This window comes from Podarcis vaucheri (genome assembly GCF_965113315.1).
Source record: "Podarcis vaucheri genome assembly, chromosome: 6".
NCBI lineage: Eukaryota > Metazoa > Chordata > Lepidosauria > Squamata > Lacertidae > Podarcis > Podarcis vaucheri.
Window position 1 is genome coordinate 44,891,580 of NC_138764.1, and position 15,700 is coordinate 44,907,279.

A 15,700-nucleotide genomic window follows, 5' to 3' on the forward strand; every position below is an offset into this window, starting at 1 on the left:
GCAAAATGCTGCCACCAATGAAAATATTTCCTTAAAATAAGGAGAAAAGGGGACAAATTACAATTTATCGTATTGGCCTGAATATAAGACTCACCATTTCCCCAAATTCCAAAGGTGAAAAGTTAAAGTGCAGCTTATATCCGCAACCTTACGGTATACAGTCAGAAGCGCAGGGCTAACAGGACCAGGAGCGTGGGAAAGTGGCGCCTGGCCCACATAGTCCCCCGTCTTCTCCTCCCAGGCCGGGGAAAGAGTGAGGAAGGGGAAAGGCCGCTGGCAACACAACACGGCTCCCCACCCCTGCCAGTAGGGAGCCAGGAGCAGCAAGGAATGGAGCAGCTTATATTCGGGTATTTTTCTTTTTTTCTCCCCCCCTCTCCAATTTTAAAGGTGCGGCTTATATTTGGGTGCGGCTTATATTCGGGCCAATACCGTATATATAAGCTTCATACAAATGAACAAAACTATGTACAAACAAAATAAAATAGAAGGGGATGGAAATACATGTAAAATAGCTGGCATAGAGAGTGCAAGTTGCCCCTAATTACTACAGATTCCTGTTAATAAGAAAATTTTTAGCCCGTCAGTTATTTTCTAGTAGTGCCAATGTTTTCTTCCATGCAACACAACACCAACTGCTGCCTTTCTCTATTAATTTCCTTCAAGTATGGCACGTTTACTCTTTAAATCCAAATATAACCAGCTTCTTTCTTCAAAGGGCCACCTTTCCTATCCAGATGTACCGAATCCTATCCAGATTCGGTAGCCAATAGCAAATGTTGTTCCTGGACGTCTCTACTAAGAACTGTCCATAAAATCCAACCCACCTAAAAGTCAAATCTCAAAGGACAATTTTGTAAATATATGTGCTTCTTTCAATTACAGAGCTACTGCGGGACTGTAATTTAGAAGGCAAAGGAGGTGATTAAAGAGACCTAATTTTACAAGCTTTTAACACCTTAACACAATTTTGCCCATGTATACTTTGGTTTAGATGTTTAGCTTCATATCAGAGACGTTGCAATATCATGAATACTGTGGGCAAAGAAACCACAAGGGGCTAGCAGTATATATGATCACCATTTTACTGAAGAAGGTATTATAGCAATGAAGACAGTTGACTACAATTTTACAAGTGAGCAAGGGGAAGTGGGTTCACCACTCACTTAGGGGTCCATATAATCTGGTATCATGCTTTGAACACTTAAAAGAAAACTCATTGTTAAAGTATAGCCTGAGTCAGATCATACATTCTTGAATTCCCACAAAAATCTGCATTTAATAAAATCATACTAATAGTGCACAGCTTCTGAGCAACCGCATTCAAATTTTAAGTATTGGATTTCTTCACAATGCTGAACTTGATTACACTTCAAAGAGAGTAATTTAGCTGCTTTACAGTGCAACAGAGTCAAAGAGGGAAATATTAATTTTTCTATGATTGTCATGCTGACAAGGGCACAGAAAACTAACACAGAACATACAGTATTTCCAAAGAAGCATGGGTGAGGAACAATTAACAGGGTGCTGATTTGTTTCTGACACGTCGACAAATAATGGATAATTTAATATACACTGTTATAATATGGTTGCATCATCACAAAAACACAGATATAAATTTTACAGAGATGTAGCTGCATTCAGATGACCAGATAGAGATAAAAGGAGTCATCATACGGAATCAGACCAGTGGCTTACCTGGCCCTTTGTTGTGGAAGAAAATGGTTGCTTGTTGTATATCAGCAATGGGTAAGGACAAAACAATCAGCAGGGATACCTATTTTTGTCACCCCCTTCTCTCTCACACTTTCATCATTCATTCATTCATTCATTCATTCATTCATTCATTCATTCTTACTTTCACACAAGACTCCTACCCACAAGTCTTCCATTCACACACCAAGTATACACCCCAGCCATCCATCCATCCATCATTCATTATCTTACTCTCTCACACACACATCCATTCACATACATTCTTAAGTTTCCCTCCCATCCTTTGTCTGCCTCTTATAGTTCCTGTAGTCTGAACTTATATAGGTTTACTTGGACACTAAGTCTCAAGGAGGCATTTCTGAAGCATCTTCCCAACACCATTGTGGGGTTTTCCCCATTTCAGGACTGCACCAAGAAGTGTGGCAAAGCACATGATTCCCAGTGGAAATAAAATCTTCACAAGAGGAGCTTCTGGATCACTATGTCACACCTGTGGTGTGGTGTGGGAGGCCATGAGAAGACATCACAGAGGGCAGTAGCAAGGGTATCTTTCCTCTCCATGAAGTGTAGCAGCTAGAACAGATTTCTAAAGGATGTTACGCTGCTCTGTTAGGCTGAGTCTCCAAGCTCCAATGCCACTGCAGGATTTATGGAAAGGAAGAGAGATCCCTGAGTGCTACCAGATGCTGCACACATAAGGCCATGGATTACCCACCTGATTACAGTGTCAGGAAGATGCATTTTCAAGTAAAAACAGGATTTCCCAGTTGGTGTGTGGAGGAAAGGGTGGGGCAGCATTGAGTAAACCTGAGTTTTGCTACCTAGGCCACTGTGTGCAGAGGGGGATGGAGAACCACAGTATCCAGATGGATCCTCATAAGCACAATGGTTTTATTACTGCTTCACCTGTTCTTGACATGAACACTGTCATTGAAAACAGGTTGCATAATATAAATCCTGGCCCAAATTATATCATCAACCCTTTAATATTTTTTTGGCTATGGCACTCAAACTAATTGCTAGAGAATACACCAATTAAATGTCTGAATTTAGGAGGATTTAAGGATTGTACCATAAATAAGTTAGCATTTTCTTCATTTTTAAAAAACATATATTCGTCTTTGTTTGATACCAAGCATGTATGACGACGCTTTCAGAAAATACTTTAATGTCAGAAATTTTGAGATGAAACCAGAAATCTAAAATTTAGATCACATATAATTTGATAACAAGTCAATTTTACTTTTCAATTTGTTAAAACAATCTGTTCCCAGTCTTAAATCCTAAATGCCAAGTTTCAACCCACAGAGACTTTTTTTCTTTATGCTCAAGTTATAAACCACTGTAAAATGCTGACAGACCCTTGCTTTAGCAGGCCTAGTGGGTGCCCTATAATGAACTTCTAAATTACTTGAGATAATATCTAGAAAGCTTGGCCTTAAATATGTTTCTGGTTTTGAGGCATTGCCAAAGAAAACACTGCACATCATAAGTCACCTTCATGAGTCTAAGAGTATAAACTGGAGACAAAGAATGCAAAAACTAAATATTAGGTGTCTTTATTCTGCAACTTTCCCCCTCATTTTTTCATTATGGAATAGTGCTTTAATACACAGTTAAGTTTAAGGAGTTCTGAAACCACAAAATGTGCATTGTAAGAAGAAATATGTGCATTGTTAAAACAGGAAAGCTTTCAGACTATTTACTACTTTAAGTGGTGGCGTCCAGGTGCATTTTAAAGTAAAACTGGCAAATTCTTGCAAAGGAATTTGAATCTTTGTAGGATTACTCTAACTTAAACTTAAGTTGCAACTTATTCTGATGAACATTTTGCATGCTAAGGCAAAAGCAAAAAGCTCATTATCATTGCTAATGCTGCTGTTAGTACTACCAGGATGTCATGCTAGAATCTGTTCCAAGCCATTCAGCTGCAAAAATAAGAACTGAATGCAAGTAAAGAACCTTAGTTCCTCTTTTCCTTTTCCTTGGGGTAATGAAGATGGCAGCAAAAGAGGATGCAGGAGCGTCTTTAAAATGAATCATTTCATCATATTGATTAATAAAAACAAGGAAAATGCAAATTGACTTTTCAGACAACAGAATAATGCTTTTTTATTATTTGGCAACCCACATGAAACATATCAAAAAGTTAAAAGAGACATGAATGGAAATATTTGGTCATCAGCATTTCAAGCAGGAAGCAAAGGCCAGCAACTCATTTTGCTCAGCCAGCTTGCTTTTATTTCACCAAAGTTCTCAATGAAGCATTCATAGAAAGCTTTATCCAAACACATAGTGCTGAATGGATTGTGTTTTCTCTTTATTGTTCCACTGCATATATTCCTTTCCGAGTTAATAATATACAGAAGCAGGCAATAGGCATTTGGGTGGATATTTTCTGAAAGCTTAGCCATTTTCTTTCTTCCTTTTTTTCTCCCTCCCCCCCCCTCTCTCTCTCACACACACACACACCAGAAGCTGGACAGCTTTGCAGTGTCATACATCTCTATCAGCCTTTCTGATTTATTTAGACGACCAACACTCAAGCCACAGGATGAAAAAGGAAAAGACAGTGTCCCTTTGCAGCCAGCATATCAGCTTCTGGGGTTCATTTATTATATTTTTGTCACCCTTCAATTTAGGAGCTTAAGGTGGCATACATGGTTCCCTCCCTTCATTTTATCACAACCCTTTCATGCACATTAGACCAAGAGAGAGATAGAGATGGGGACCGACTCAGTTACCCAGTGCGCTTCATGGCCAAGTGGACAGTTGAATCTGTCTTCCTTGTCCAGGTCTGGCACTCAAACCATATACTCTAACCTCACTGTATGTTTTGGGAGCAGAGAAACTTCCATATGAAGTTGTCCATTCTTTAAGTATAATATCTCCATTGGAAGCCGTGCTCTAAGTGCCCACACCTTCAGAGGTTAGATAGGTGGCAACTCAGAATTCAATTTTCTCAGTGCTGGCATCCCAATAATGAAATGCTCTTCCTAGGAACTCATCTGGTGCCTGCTCTCTGAACTTCAGGTACCAGGTGAATACAGTTTCCTTCTTCAAGCTTTAAGTGGATACGTTAATTTTGCCTTTTCCTGTCAATCACTATTGCTTCATTGAGTTTTGTTGTCCTGGATGATTTATGATCAAAATAAAGTTTAAAGAAATGTTTTAAATAAATAAATGTCAATATTTGAAACAGGAAAGGAAGAAGAATAAAATTCCATGAAACCCCAGTCTCTGAACCCCACTGAAGGGAAAAGGCAGTAAAGCAAGGGCAAAAGTATTTTAATAGTGCATTCCAGACAGCACATTCCTAAATGTATTAATTCAATTCAATAATATCCCCTTAGCACACAGTCAACTGTACAGCAGTAGAGTAATAGGCATGAGATGAACAGACACTGGAATTTATTTAAAGGTTAGAACAAATATTTATATTTATTCCTAATTTCCATATAAAGAAAGTTAACAATATATGATGCCATATGTTATTGGATGAATAGTAACTCTTCACAAAAACAAATATAAACAAAAGTGGTTACTCTTAGAGTGACTACCATTCTGAAATATTAAATGAGATTTCAAAAATGGAACTTGACCAAACTTTAATGACATTATTTATTAATTTATGCTGCATCTTTTAAACTGAGATTTACTCTAGAACGGCCTTCAATATTTTTGAAGATGGTAAGGAGAACAAGCAAACTTTTAGCTGTCAATACAAAGTGGATTTTCTACCTGACTGTGCTCCTTTTGACAGTTTTCAATTCTGTGTTTTAGATTTTTCATACTGCTTTGTTTCTGAATGCATTTTAAAATTTCCAAAGAGCTTTGGTGACAATTTTGATAAGTGAAAACTGGCGCGGAGGAATTACATTTTTCTTTACTTGAAATCTGGTTTGTAAAACAAGCAGGAGGTCTACACACTTGTTACTAATTTATAAAATGTATCAGTTCCAAAATGGCCCAAAGCAAATGCACAAACTATAACAACAATTATGTTGTTAGAGGTAGACACACACACACACACACACACACACACACACACACACAGAATTTACAAATGTATGATTAAAGTAGCAAGTTCAACAACTGTATAAAAAAAGAAAAAGGAAATCAGAGTCTAGAAAAGCTATGTGCTACAAATTATTGTTTATAACAAATAAGTAATTTGTGACTAGCATACAAAAATCCATATCATCTTGTAACCTAAACTACTGAAAAACATCAAGGAATTTTGTTGTCACTTTAGAAACCAAACTGTGTCTTATTCCAAACCTTAACTTGCTAAAAGTGTATACAAATAGGTATATATGTAGAGGTCTCCTCTACGCGTATATAGATGTATATTTGCATGTGTAGGTATATCACACATACATAGAGGATGGAGAATAATGCAATGAAGCAGATTGTGTGTGTGTATATATATATATAAATAAATGTATGTGCCTACCCATCTACGTGAATAAAATGGCTGAAGAGTAATGCTATGAAGTCAAAGATAAGCAGTTATTTTTGACATTTTGACATACAATCACATTAGAATCTGCTTCTTATTAGCCCTTCCTTTGCCTGTTAAAGGTCTATTTTTTAAACCCCAAATGTCAGGAAATCTGGAACAGAAATGTACAATAAAACACGTCCCTTGGCCCTCTGATCTATTAATCTTTCAAATAAACCGAGATAGCTGGATGAGCCAGGGCAAGGTTATTATATATAGCTACCTTGTGTGTAACGTCAGACATTCATTATACACACTGGGGTTTATAAGGGGAAAAACCCAACCAAAGTCTGAAATAAGTTACACATTTTCTGAAACAGTTTAGCAGACTGGTGAATGGTACTTAGGTCAATTTCTTTGGTAGCTTTTGTTGTACGACCTTCACATTTTACGTCCTATATTACCCATAAATGAGACATTCAAGAAACACAAATTCTCAAACAAAAACACACACTCTATCAGTGGAAAAGCAAACAAAAGAGCTAATGTGCTGTAACTAAAAAAATTCTCAAACAAAGTCATAGTAATTTACTGCCTCAGCTACTCATGGGACCCCACAAATAGAAAACACACACACACACACACACACACACACACACACACACACACGTCCCATAAGGGGCACTTGATTTACTGAATATCCCTGTATAGCAAGAGAAAATGAAAAGGTAAATTGTGCATGAATATGAAAGCTGTAATTTTACCTCTTTTCACCACATGAAGCAATTTCACATTTAAAGATTTTGTGAGGAGAATCATGGATAATCTATGAACCACCACAGAAATGAGTGACCAAAAGCATTAGATTCAGTAGAATATTAGAGAAATCTGAAGACTGAGGATTTTGACCCTCTCAAAACCAACATTAACAGAGCCATCCTCAGCAGTACACCAAAGTAAGTGAGCATAGGATTCACGCATTCAACCAAAAATGAAAGGGAGCAAAAACTGCAGGGGGGGAAAGTTTGAGCAGTAACAATGATTTTACAGAATCCCTGCTGCTATAGAATTTTTATATATTAAGGAGAAATCTATCAGCTGCAGTCATCTTTGGAAGACTTTTGAAGAATGCTTGCCTGAATAGCAAGGTTTTCAGAAAGGGTCTGAAACATATCGTGTTGCTGCTTGTCTAAGAGAAGAGGCACTATCATCCTAAAAGCCCTACTCCTGATGATGGCGGAGCAGAAAACAGGGGCCATGAGGGATTACTAATATGCCCTCCCTAACAACTGCAGTTATTGGACAGGATCATAAGCAGTTAGGCAGCCAGGCCCTAAGCCATGCTAATACCAAGTTGCCTATAGTTGGTATCCATCTGTCTCAAGAGACAATGGAGTGTGCCTCTAGGGGTGAAGTCAGACTGCTGTATTAGCAGCACCGAAGTGACCTTCCCAGGGGGCAAGCCTGGGCTGTGTGTATGGAGGTTCTGAGCTGCTCAAACAACTAATGTGGTCCAAAGGAAAGCAAAGCAATACGTTTGGCACCAGCTTGGCTGCAGGAGTTGCCAGAAGATGCAAGATGCAATCCAACCATCTTGGGGACTCCACTCCAGATTTGTGTAGGGTTTGTACCTTAGCCTTTCCTTCTCCCAAAGATATCCCGTAAAGCAGCAGTGCTTTAAGACCAGAGTTTTCCTTCTCCTAGATGGGCTACCTTCTTAGGTTGATGAGCTCCAGCTCCCCAGGACTTTGTACATTAGCACAAGACACAAGAAACATAAACTTGGTCTGGAATCATATTGGCAGCCAGTGCAAGTTCTTTCCTGCAAATCCCCTTCAAGGATCAGCTGGCTACAGAGCTCTCCAAGGGGAATTCAATAGTGAAGCTCATCCCAGTTGGCTCAATTTCATTACCAATCAGCTGACTGGCTGTGACAGGAAGTCTCCCTTGCCAATACATAACAGTGTGTGTACTGTAAGATTCCTGATTGTGCACTGACAGTCCCTTATTATGTCGGTTGTGCAGCATATAGCTATGGTTTGGAAGAAACAACATTGTGGGCCAAATTGGGATCTGTACCATGCCTAATTAGGCATGTGTGCCGGAGGTCCCCCACCCCTGCTCTAGCCACGATTGACTTGTATATATGAACTGGTGCTCTGCAATCACAAGATCTTGTGTCTGTCCTCTCAGTAGTCCTAAGACTATTGTTTCTTCATAACAAGACTCTATTTTCCCCAAAAGTCTGTAGACTCAGATTTCTAATGTGCAATGTCCTTTTGACAACTGTTAAATTCAGCAGCAGCAGCAACAACAACATAATAATCTCTTCTCTGTAACAAATGTCTGCTGAAAAGTAGGAAGAGAAACAAGGGTGGTAGGAAGAACTAGAAATGCACTTGATGATCCGGAGATGCTTTTAAAAATGATTTTTTTTTTAATTTAAAAAATGCAGCATTTATTTCTCTTTAAAGTTTTGGTGAGAAACCACCACCTCCCTGCTGCATCAATTGCTGCTTTCAACAGGTCTTCACGGGTGGTTGCGTCCCTTTTAAATTTCATTTCCTGATAAAAAGGATAAACAGGCAACTGTTTAATGCTGCCAATTTAGCTTATTTAATCAAAACTGAAAGTTGAATGAGTCTCAGTTGGTAGACAGTCACTGGAGAAGTAGTCAGGTTGAGGGCAGGGGGGGCGGAATAACAAGTTTGTTGTTGTTTTTTAAAAAATACTCATTCAGTTTTACTATATTTTAATAAGAACATGAAAAACATACCCAATGAAACACTGAAGTGTATACATTTGTGGGGTTGTTGGGGGAGGGAGTGCTTCTGAAGAGTGGCAGGAACTGTGAAGGTCACTGAATAGGGACATCTGCTTAATTGGGAGTGCTGGCTGGGAACCAATTTACATGAGGCGTTTAACAAGCTTTAAAATCCGGTTTATATGGATGCTTCTGAGACCACATGCCAGCTCTTGTGGAAAACAGGTGGAAGTTGATTTCTTTAAGCTGTATGTTTGCATGACCTGTCATTTCTCAATGCACGTTTAAAAACACTGGAAGTTCACTGTGGGTGAACTACTGACCTTGCTATTATATTTAATAAAACCATGCTTTGCAGTTCTTTAAAGGCCAGATAAAAGATTGGCAACCCCACCCCAGAACTGACCATTGGAAACCCTCGATCCTATCGGGGTGGGATTGGAAAGCACATGTTCTGCATGTTTTAAACCTGGTTAAACTTTGTTTTTATAAAATATTTTAAAGAAAGGGCTAAGTAACAAGTGATGAGAAAGATCTCTGTCTGAGCCTTCCAGTAAGGGTGGACTGGAGAGGGACAAACTTTCCAACCCAGTATAAGGCAACTTCTATTTTCTTCCCACCCCTTTGGAGGGGCTGTAAGGCAACTTTCCCTTGACCAGAAAGTGAAAGAAAGAAGGGTATTTTAAGAGGCCAAGAATTCCACCTTCCATGATCATATTTCTAAGCAGTGGAAGCGCACTATCATCAGAAAGAAAAAGAAAAAAGATGCTTTGCATGGGTGAAGCTAGTTGAGAAGCAAGAGAAACAAGTGTCAATACATTTTTCCCACTGGAGGAAAATGACAGCTTTGGGAATGTGGGAAATATCTCTGTGTAGGACTGGAATGAATTCCTGTACATGGGTGTAGCCAGGATTTTTGTTTTTTTTAATAAAATATTTATTAATTTTTTTTGAAATATAACAGTAAAAATGAAAAAGAAAAAAGAAAAATACAAAATAAAAACAGTTAAAAACATACATTTTTTCTTTTACTTATTTTCTTTTAGCTTATTTCCCGGACCTCCTCATACCTCCCTTTTATGTATTCCACTTCAATTTATTGGTTCAGCAAATCCTTACCATTAGACTTTAACCCATTTATAACCCTTTTTTCATATTCTCTTAATCATTACAGCTGGAAATCCCTTAGTTGCTATCCAACATCATTCTATCATTCATTAATAGCCAGGATTTTTGTTAGGGGGCGGGGCAGCCATGCCAGATGTTTCGCTTCCAAAAATAATTCGAAAACCAGAACAATCACTTACAGTTTCCGATTGTTCGGGAGCTGAAACGTTCGAGTTTATAGGTGTTCGGCTTCTGAGATTCTACTGTATAGATTATATACAGATCACAGAAACTAACAGCCGTTTGAAGACATGGAAAACAGGTATGCAAGAACAACTTCACATTGTGTGTGCATGGGAGACTCGTTTCTCATGCAAGCACAAATGAAATTGCAGACCAACACAGGCCCACTGTGTGTGTGTATTCAACAGCCTAATTCTCTGCATGCTGTATACAAATATTAAAAGATTTTTCATTCCTCCTCCCAGTCCAGCAACTAACTGATTGCCTCCAAATTTCATAGCAAAATGTGCATGCAAGGCTACTTAGACCAAAGCTTGTTAACATAGAGTCCAGGCAGGTAATATTGAATCCAGATTCCAAGAGGCACAGATGAAATGTCAGGTAGGTCATAAACTGCTATAATTCACATCTTGACATATTTTCTTAACATGTGGAACGTGTTACTTGAAGTAAGAAAGGGGAGGGAATGAATCCCAACATTCTTCAGAAATCACAAACTGGGGTGTAATTGAATATCAAATGATTGCTTGGCATACAAAACAGGTCTCAATTCCTCCTTCTTGTGACTTTAACAGCAGATTTTGATATGATCAAGCACAAAACAAAGGAACTTTAAGAATGGCTTCTTAAAATCTAGGATGATTTTTAATTCCTCTTTCCCCCCCCCCTGCATTTACCTTTGTCTAGTTCACTTGACACATTCCATGATGGTGTAGGCATTAAATCAGCAGCAGCCGACACATTCATTGCTGAAAGAAATCAGAGAGGGGGAGAAAGAGTTAATACAAGCTGTAGCCTATGTAATACCATAGATTGTTTTGAAAAGTATTTGGTATTAAGATATCCTGAGCAGTGCCAGCATTGTTCTGAATGCAAAGACAAGCATTGTTCTGAAGCACAAGACTGTTCTGTTGAAAAAGGAGGAGTCATGATGATGATAAGCAGGGCTGACTCAAGACACTTTGTTGCCTGAGGTGAAGGACAAGATGCCACCCTCCCCCAAGGCACATACAGAAGCCTGTTGGATTGGCAGTTTAATCATACTCCCAATACTGGTGAAAGGGAAATACAGTCATACCTCGGAAGTCAAACGGAATCCGTTTCGGAAGTCCATTCGACTTCCAAAATGTCTAGAAACGAAGGTGCGGCTTCTGATTGGCTGCAGGAAGTTCCTGTAGCCAATCGGAAGCTGCGGAGCCCATGTTGGACATTCGGGTTCCAAAGAACGTTCGCAAACCGGAACACTCACTTACAGCTTTGTGGTGTTCGGGAGGTACAACTGTATCTTCCACTGCACTTGAGGGCAGAAGGCCAACCTAGGGGGTACACGGTAGGCCACATGGCACTCACAGATCTGCCTTCCCTGCCCCCCAGCACGTACCACCTGAGGCAGTTGCCTCACTCTGCCTCATCATAGAAGAAAAAGAGTTTGGATTTGATATCCCGCTTTATCACTACCCGAAGGAGTCTCAAAGCGGCTAACATTCTCCTTTCCCTTCCTCCCCCACAACAAACACTCTGTGAGGTGAGTGGGGCTGAGAGACTTCAGAGAAGTGTGACTGGCCCAAGGTCACCCAGCAGCTGCATGTGGAGGAGCGGAGATGCGAACCTGGTTCACCAGAAGACTACTACTACGAGACTACTACTCTTAACCACTACACCACACCAGTGGTCAAAGGACCACCCCTGACTATGAGATTCCATACAAGCTAAATCTCCAGGGACTAATCAGGGTGTGTGTATGTGTTTTTGTAGCTTTTGAGGAGAAGATTATTGCAATGCCACAATCACACTCAGTAGCTTAACACTGTATGTAGAAATGTAGACTAGGATACAAACAAAATAAAAGTACAGTGGTACCTCAGGTTACAGACGCTTCAGGTTACAGGCACCGCTAACCCAGAAATAGTACCTTGGGTTAAGAACTTTGCTTCAGGATGAGAACAGAAATTGTGCTCTGGCGGCGCGGCAGCAGCGGGAGGCCCGATTAGCTAAAGTGGTACCTCAGGTTAAGAACAGTTTCAGGTTAAGAACAGACCTCCAAAACGAATTAAGTTCTTAACCCGAGGTACCACTGTAATGTAACATAAGAGGTTTGGGCTCAGGTAGCCATATGGCAAGCTATAATCATCTACTGGAGCTTCCAAGTCTCAAAGTCCCTTTCCACTTCCTACAGCGCATCCTCATGACTTGCCAAAATTTGAAAAATGTGATGTGCTTTCAAAGGTGTTGAATGTTAATACCAGTTTTAAGATCAAAATTACACTGAAGACAAAAGCAGCTGTTCAGACTACACAGGCATCCATGCTTACTTGTGTGTGTAGGAGCACAAACAAATTATTGGCACAGTTGACTTTGAAAATACTAGGAACTCCTGGTAGTGTAATTGGGCTTCTCAATCCACCTTCCCAAATCTGCTTTGGGGGTTTGAGAGAAGCCCTAGGACAGCCTGGCAGTGGCAGGGTTGTGGGGGGAGAGACTGTTCTGCCAGCCAAGCAGTAATGTTTTTGCTGACTGTGGCACTGAATTCCACTCTGCTTGTATTTAAAAAGTTAGGTTTTAACTGAATCAGGTGTTTGTGTAAAGCCAATAAAGTCATGCATAGTAAGGACACTACACTCTCATTGTAAAAAAAACCCCACAAACACACGAACACACACACACAAAAGGGAAGAAAAGTTCTCTTTCAAGCCCACCTGGTAGTAAAGTTTATTTAAAAGTCAGCCAAGTATTCCCAATGTAAACACAGAGGCTGAAAGCATTATAATTCATCCATAAATGTTTTCATGGAACCAGCTTTTAACATACATGGCACCATGAAGCCAAGAATTTTAAGGCAATATAAATGATATATTGTCTAAAAGAGGTACCATATAGTCAGGTAATCTGAATGCCAAAATTTCCATGAGATTTAGCAACAGGGAAATTGTCTCAGAATATTTTGTGGGATTAAAATTATATAAAAGTGTTTTGGATGGCCAGTTGGCTGTTGAAATAACTAAAAATATGCAAAAATGAAATGTTGTATGGATATTTATAAATATAAATGTAGATTCTGCTTATAAAACAATGCACATTTATGATGAAATATTTTTGTTTCTTGTCTATTGTTTGCTTTCTAGTAATAATAAGATAATATATTTCTTTTGAGAGTCTGCCAATAAATAATGCTTTGGATGTAGGCTTTGAGTTCCATGAATGGAAGAGCTTCTTATAAAGTTATTTTATCCAGTGGGGGCATCTTGCAACTTTCACTCACACAGAGAAATCTGCTCTGGAGATTTAACCTTCCTGAACAGATTCTGGGATGACACAAGCAGCTGCAGGAGGCAAAGGAAAATCAGAAGAAAAAAACACACCTCAGCACCACACACTCTCCTGAGCATATCTCTCTACAAGAGATGCTTGATCCAAACCACATTGCTCATTCTATTTTTTACTTTTGCTTCAGCTTTGTCCAAAGCCGTACTCCCATGTTTCTCATTGCATTGCTTCTGTTATTTATTTACTTTTTCAAATTAGAATTTCCTGGCCTGCAGAAAGGTTGCAGAACCTCCAAGAATATCTATACTTGATGCTGTACTTGTTTCATTTATTTTTCTGTTGACTGGGTCCATGGCCTGGGGCACATGATTTTCATAGCATAGCCCTTGTGCTGTCTGCTAGTTTCCCCCTAAAAATTTACCAGGTAAAGGAGCCCTTCTCAGCAGCCAGGCTTAAGGCCCATAATTCTCATAATAGGATAGTGGTTTTGATGACAATAACAGTGCTAAAGAAAAGAAAAATGTATTAGCATTTTTTAAGAGGTCCGCAATTTTTTTTTGAGAAGTACTGTGCTACATTCCTTACAACAAGTTTCCAGTTACCATATTTTTTGCTCTATAAGACTCACTTTTTCCCTCCTAAAAAGTAAGGGGAAATGTGTGTGCGTCTTATGGAGCGAATGCAGGCTGTGCAGCTATCACAGAAGCCAGAACAGCAAGAGGGATTGCTGCTTTCACTGCGCAGCGATCCCTCTTGCTGTTCTGGCTTCTGAGATTCAGAATATATTTTTTCTTGTTTTCCTCCTCCAAAAACTAGATGCATCTTGCGGTCTGGTGCGTCTTATAGAGCGAAAAATACGGTAATTCTTTTAAAACAACATTTTGATTTTATTTGCTTTCAGCTTCATAAATATCTCAGTATTGTTTAACACTTGTGTATATATTTTATATATCACTTTTTAAATTAAAGAAAATGATTGTAAAATACACACTGATCATTTTTTGATTAAGAATTGTGGGTTGTATCTGAGTAAGGGTGGATCTAACCCACTATAAATAAGTCAGAAATTAAATCGTTATAACAAAAGAAAAATAATGCTATGGAAAATCGCACAGAATTATTATTATTTTTACTGTCCAGTGCCATCTGGTGTTACATGTTTATAACACATTCAAAACACTGTTTTTTTCACTAATGTAGCTGACTCATAAGTGATACTTAGACACTTAACCCATTGGGATCACTGGACCAAATCTACCGAAGTTACACACTTAAATTCAGTGATCTTAATGGGCCTATTCAAAGTTTACTTGGTCAGATACAAAGCTTCCTCACGGCATTAATAATAGAAAGTAACATGCATTTATTCCAATGGTATTTGCTATACAGATAATTATATTATATATGCCTTTCAGTGGAAGTCTGGTTTTCAGTATGGATATAATTGTCACTGCAATGACAACTCAATTGGAGTCTTGGCACTGATGAAACCAAAAGTGGTCATCTTTCATCACCCAGCACTAGATACGCCACTCAAGTGAGTCATCTATCTGAGACTGTAAAGAAGATTATTCTTTTGTGGAGACACACTAAAGAGTTATATTGATCACTGTTGTGAGACCTTGAAATCTCTGTTTTATGAAGAAGCCAAGACAGAGATGTTACTCAGAAAGAATCAATGGCCTAGAATGAGATAAGAATCTGAAGAAACATTGGGAGGCAAGATCTTCCACCACTAGTTCTTCATAGAGTATTTATCGAATATCTTTCTCCCTGCACTGCAAACCATAACTTTATTACCTTTTCCCTCCGTATAGCCACAGTAATTGCCAGATTTCTGTGTTCAATAGGTGAAGAAAGCACTGAAAGCCCACATATTTAGTTGATGTTTTTCCAAACTTCCCTGCATGTCTGATTACATATACATAGGTTCAAACACTGTAAAAAAAGGGGGGATGGTGAACAAAAGCCTGACCCAGAATGGCACGTTGACAGAAACGGCTTCTTGGTAATAATTTGCATGTGCATGGCAAGTCAAAATTCTAAATCCAGTCCACAAGTTCGTGTAAATCAAGGCCAGGAAGGAATTCCTGTCAACGAGTTTGCACCTGCCCAGATGTTATTTCATCCCCATGTCATGTCCACTGGGATACTCATGGTTG

The 15,700-nt window shown here is 39.0% G+C and overlaps 1 protein-coding gene across 3 annotated transcripts in view; it reads right to left on the reverse strand.

The window, feature by feature from the left end:
* ROR1 (receptor tyrosine kinase like orphan receptor 1) overlaps positions 1-15,700 on the reverse strand; it is a 165,284-nt gene that overhangs the window by 37,706 nt on the left and 111,878 nt on the right. For all 3 annotated transcript variants that reach the window (XM_082227556.1, XM_082227555.1, XM_082227557.1), the window contains exon 2: positions 10,952-11,023. In XM_082227556.1, the coding sequence (XP_082083682.1) occupies positions 10,952-11,021 (70 nt within the window). In that variant the 5' untranslated portion in view covers positions 11,022-11,023. The remainder of the gene's footprint in view (positions 1-10,951; positions 11,024-15,700) is intronic.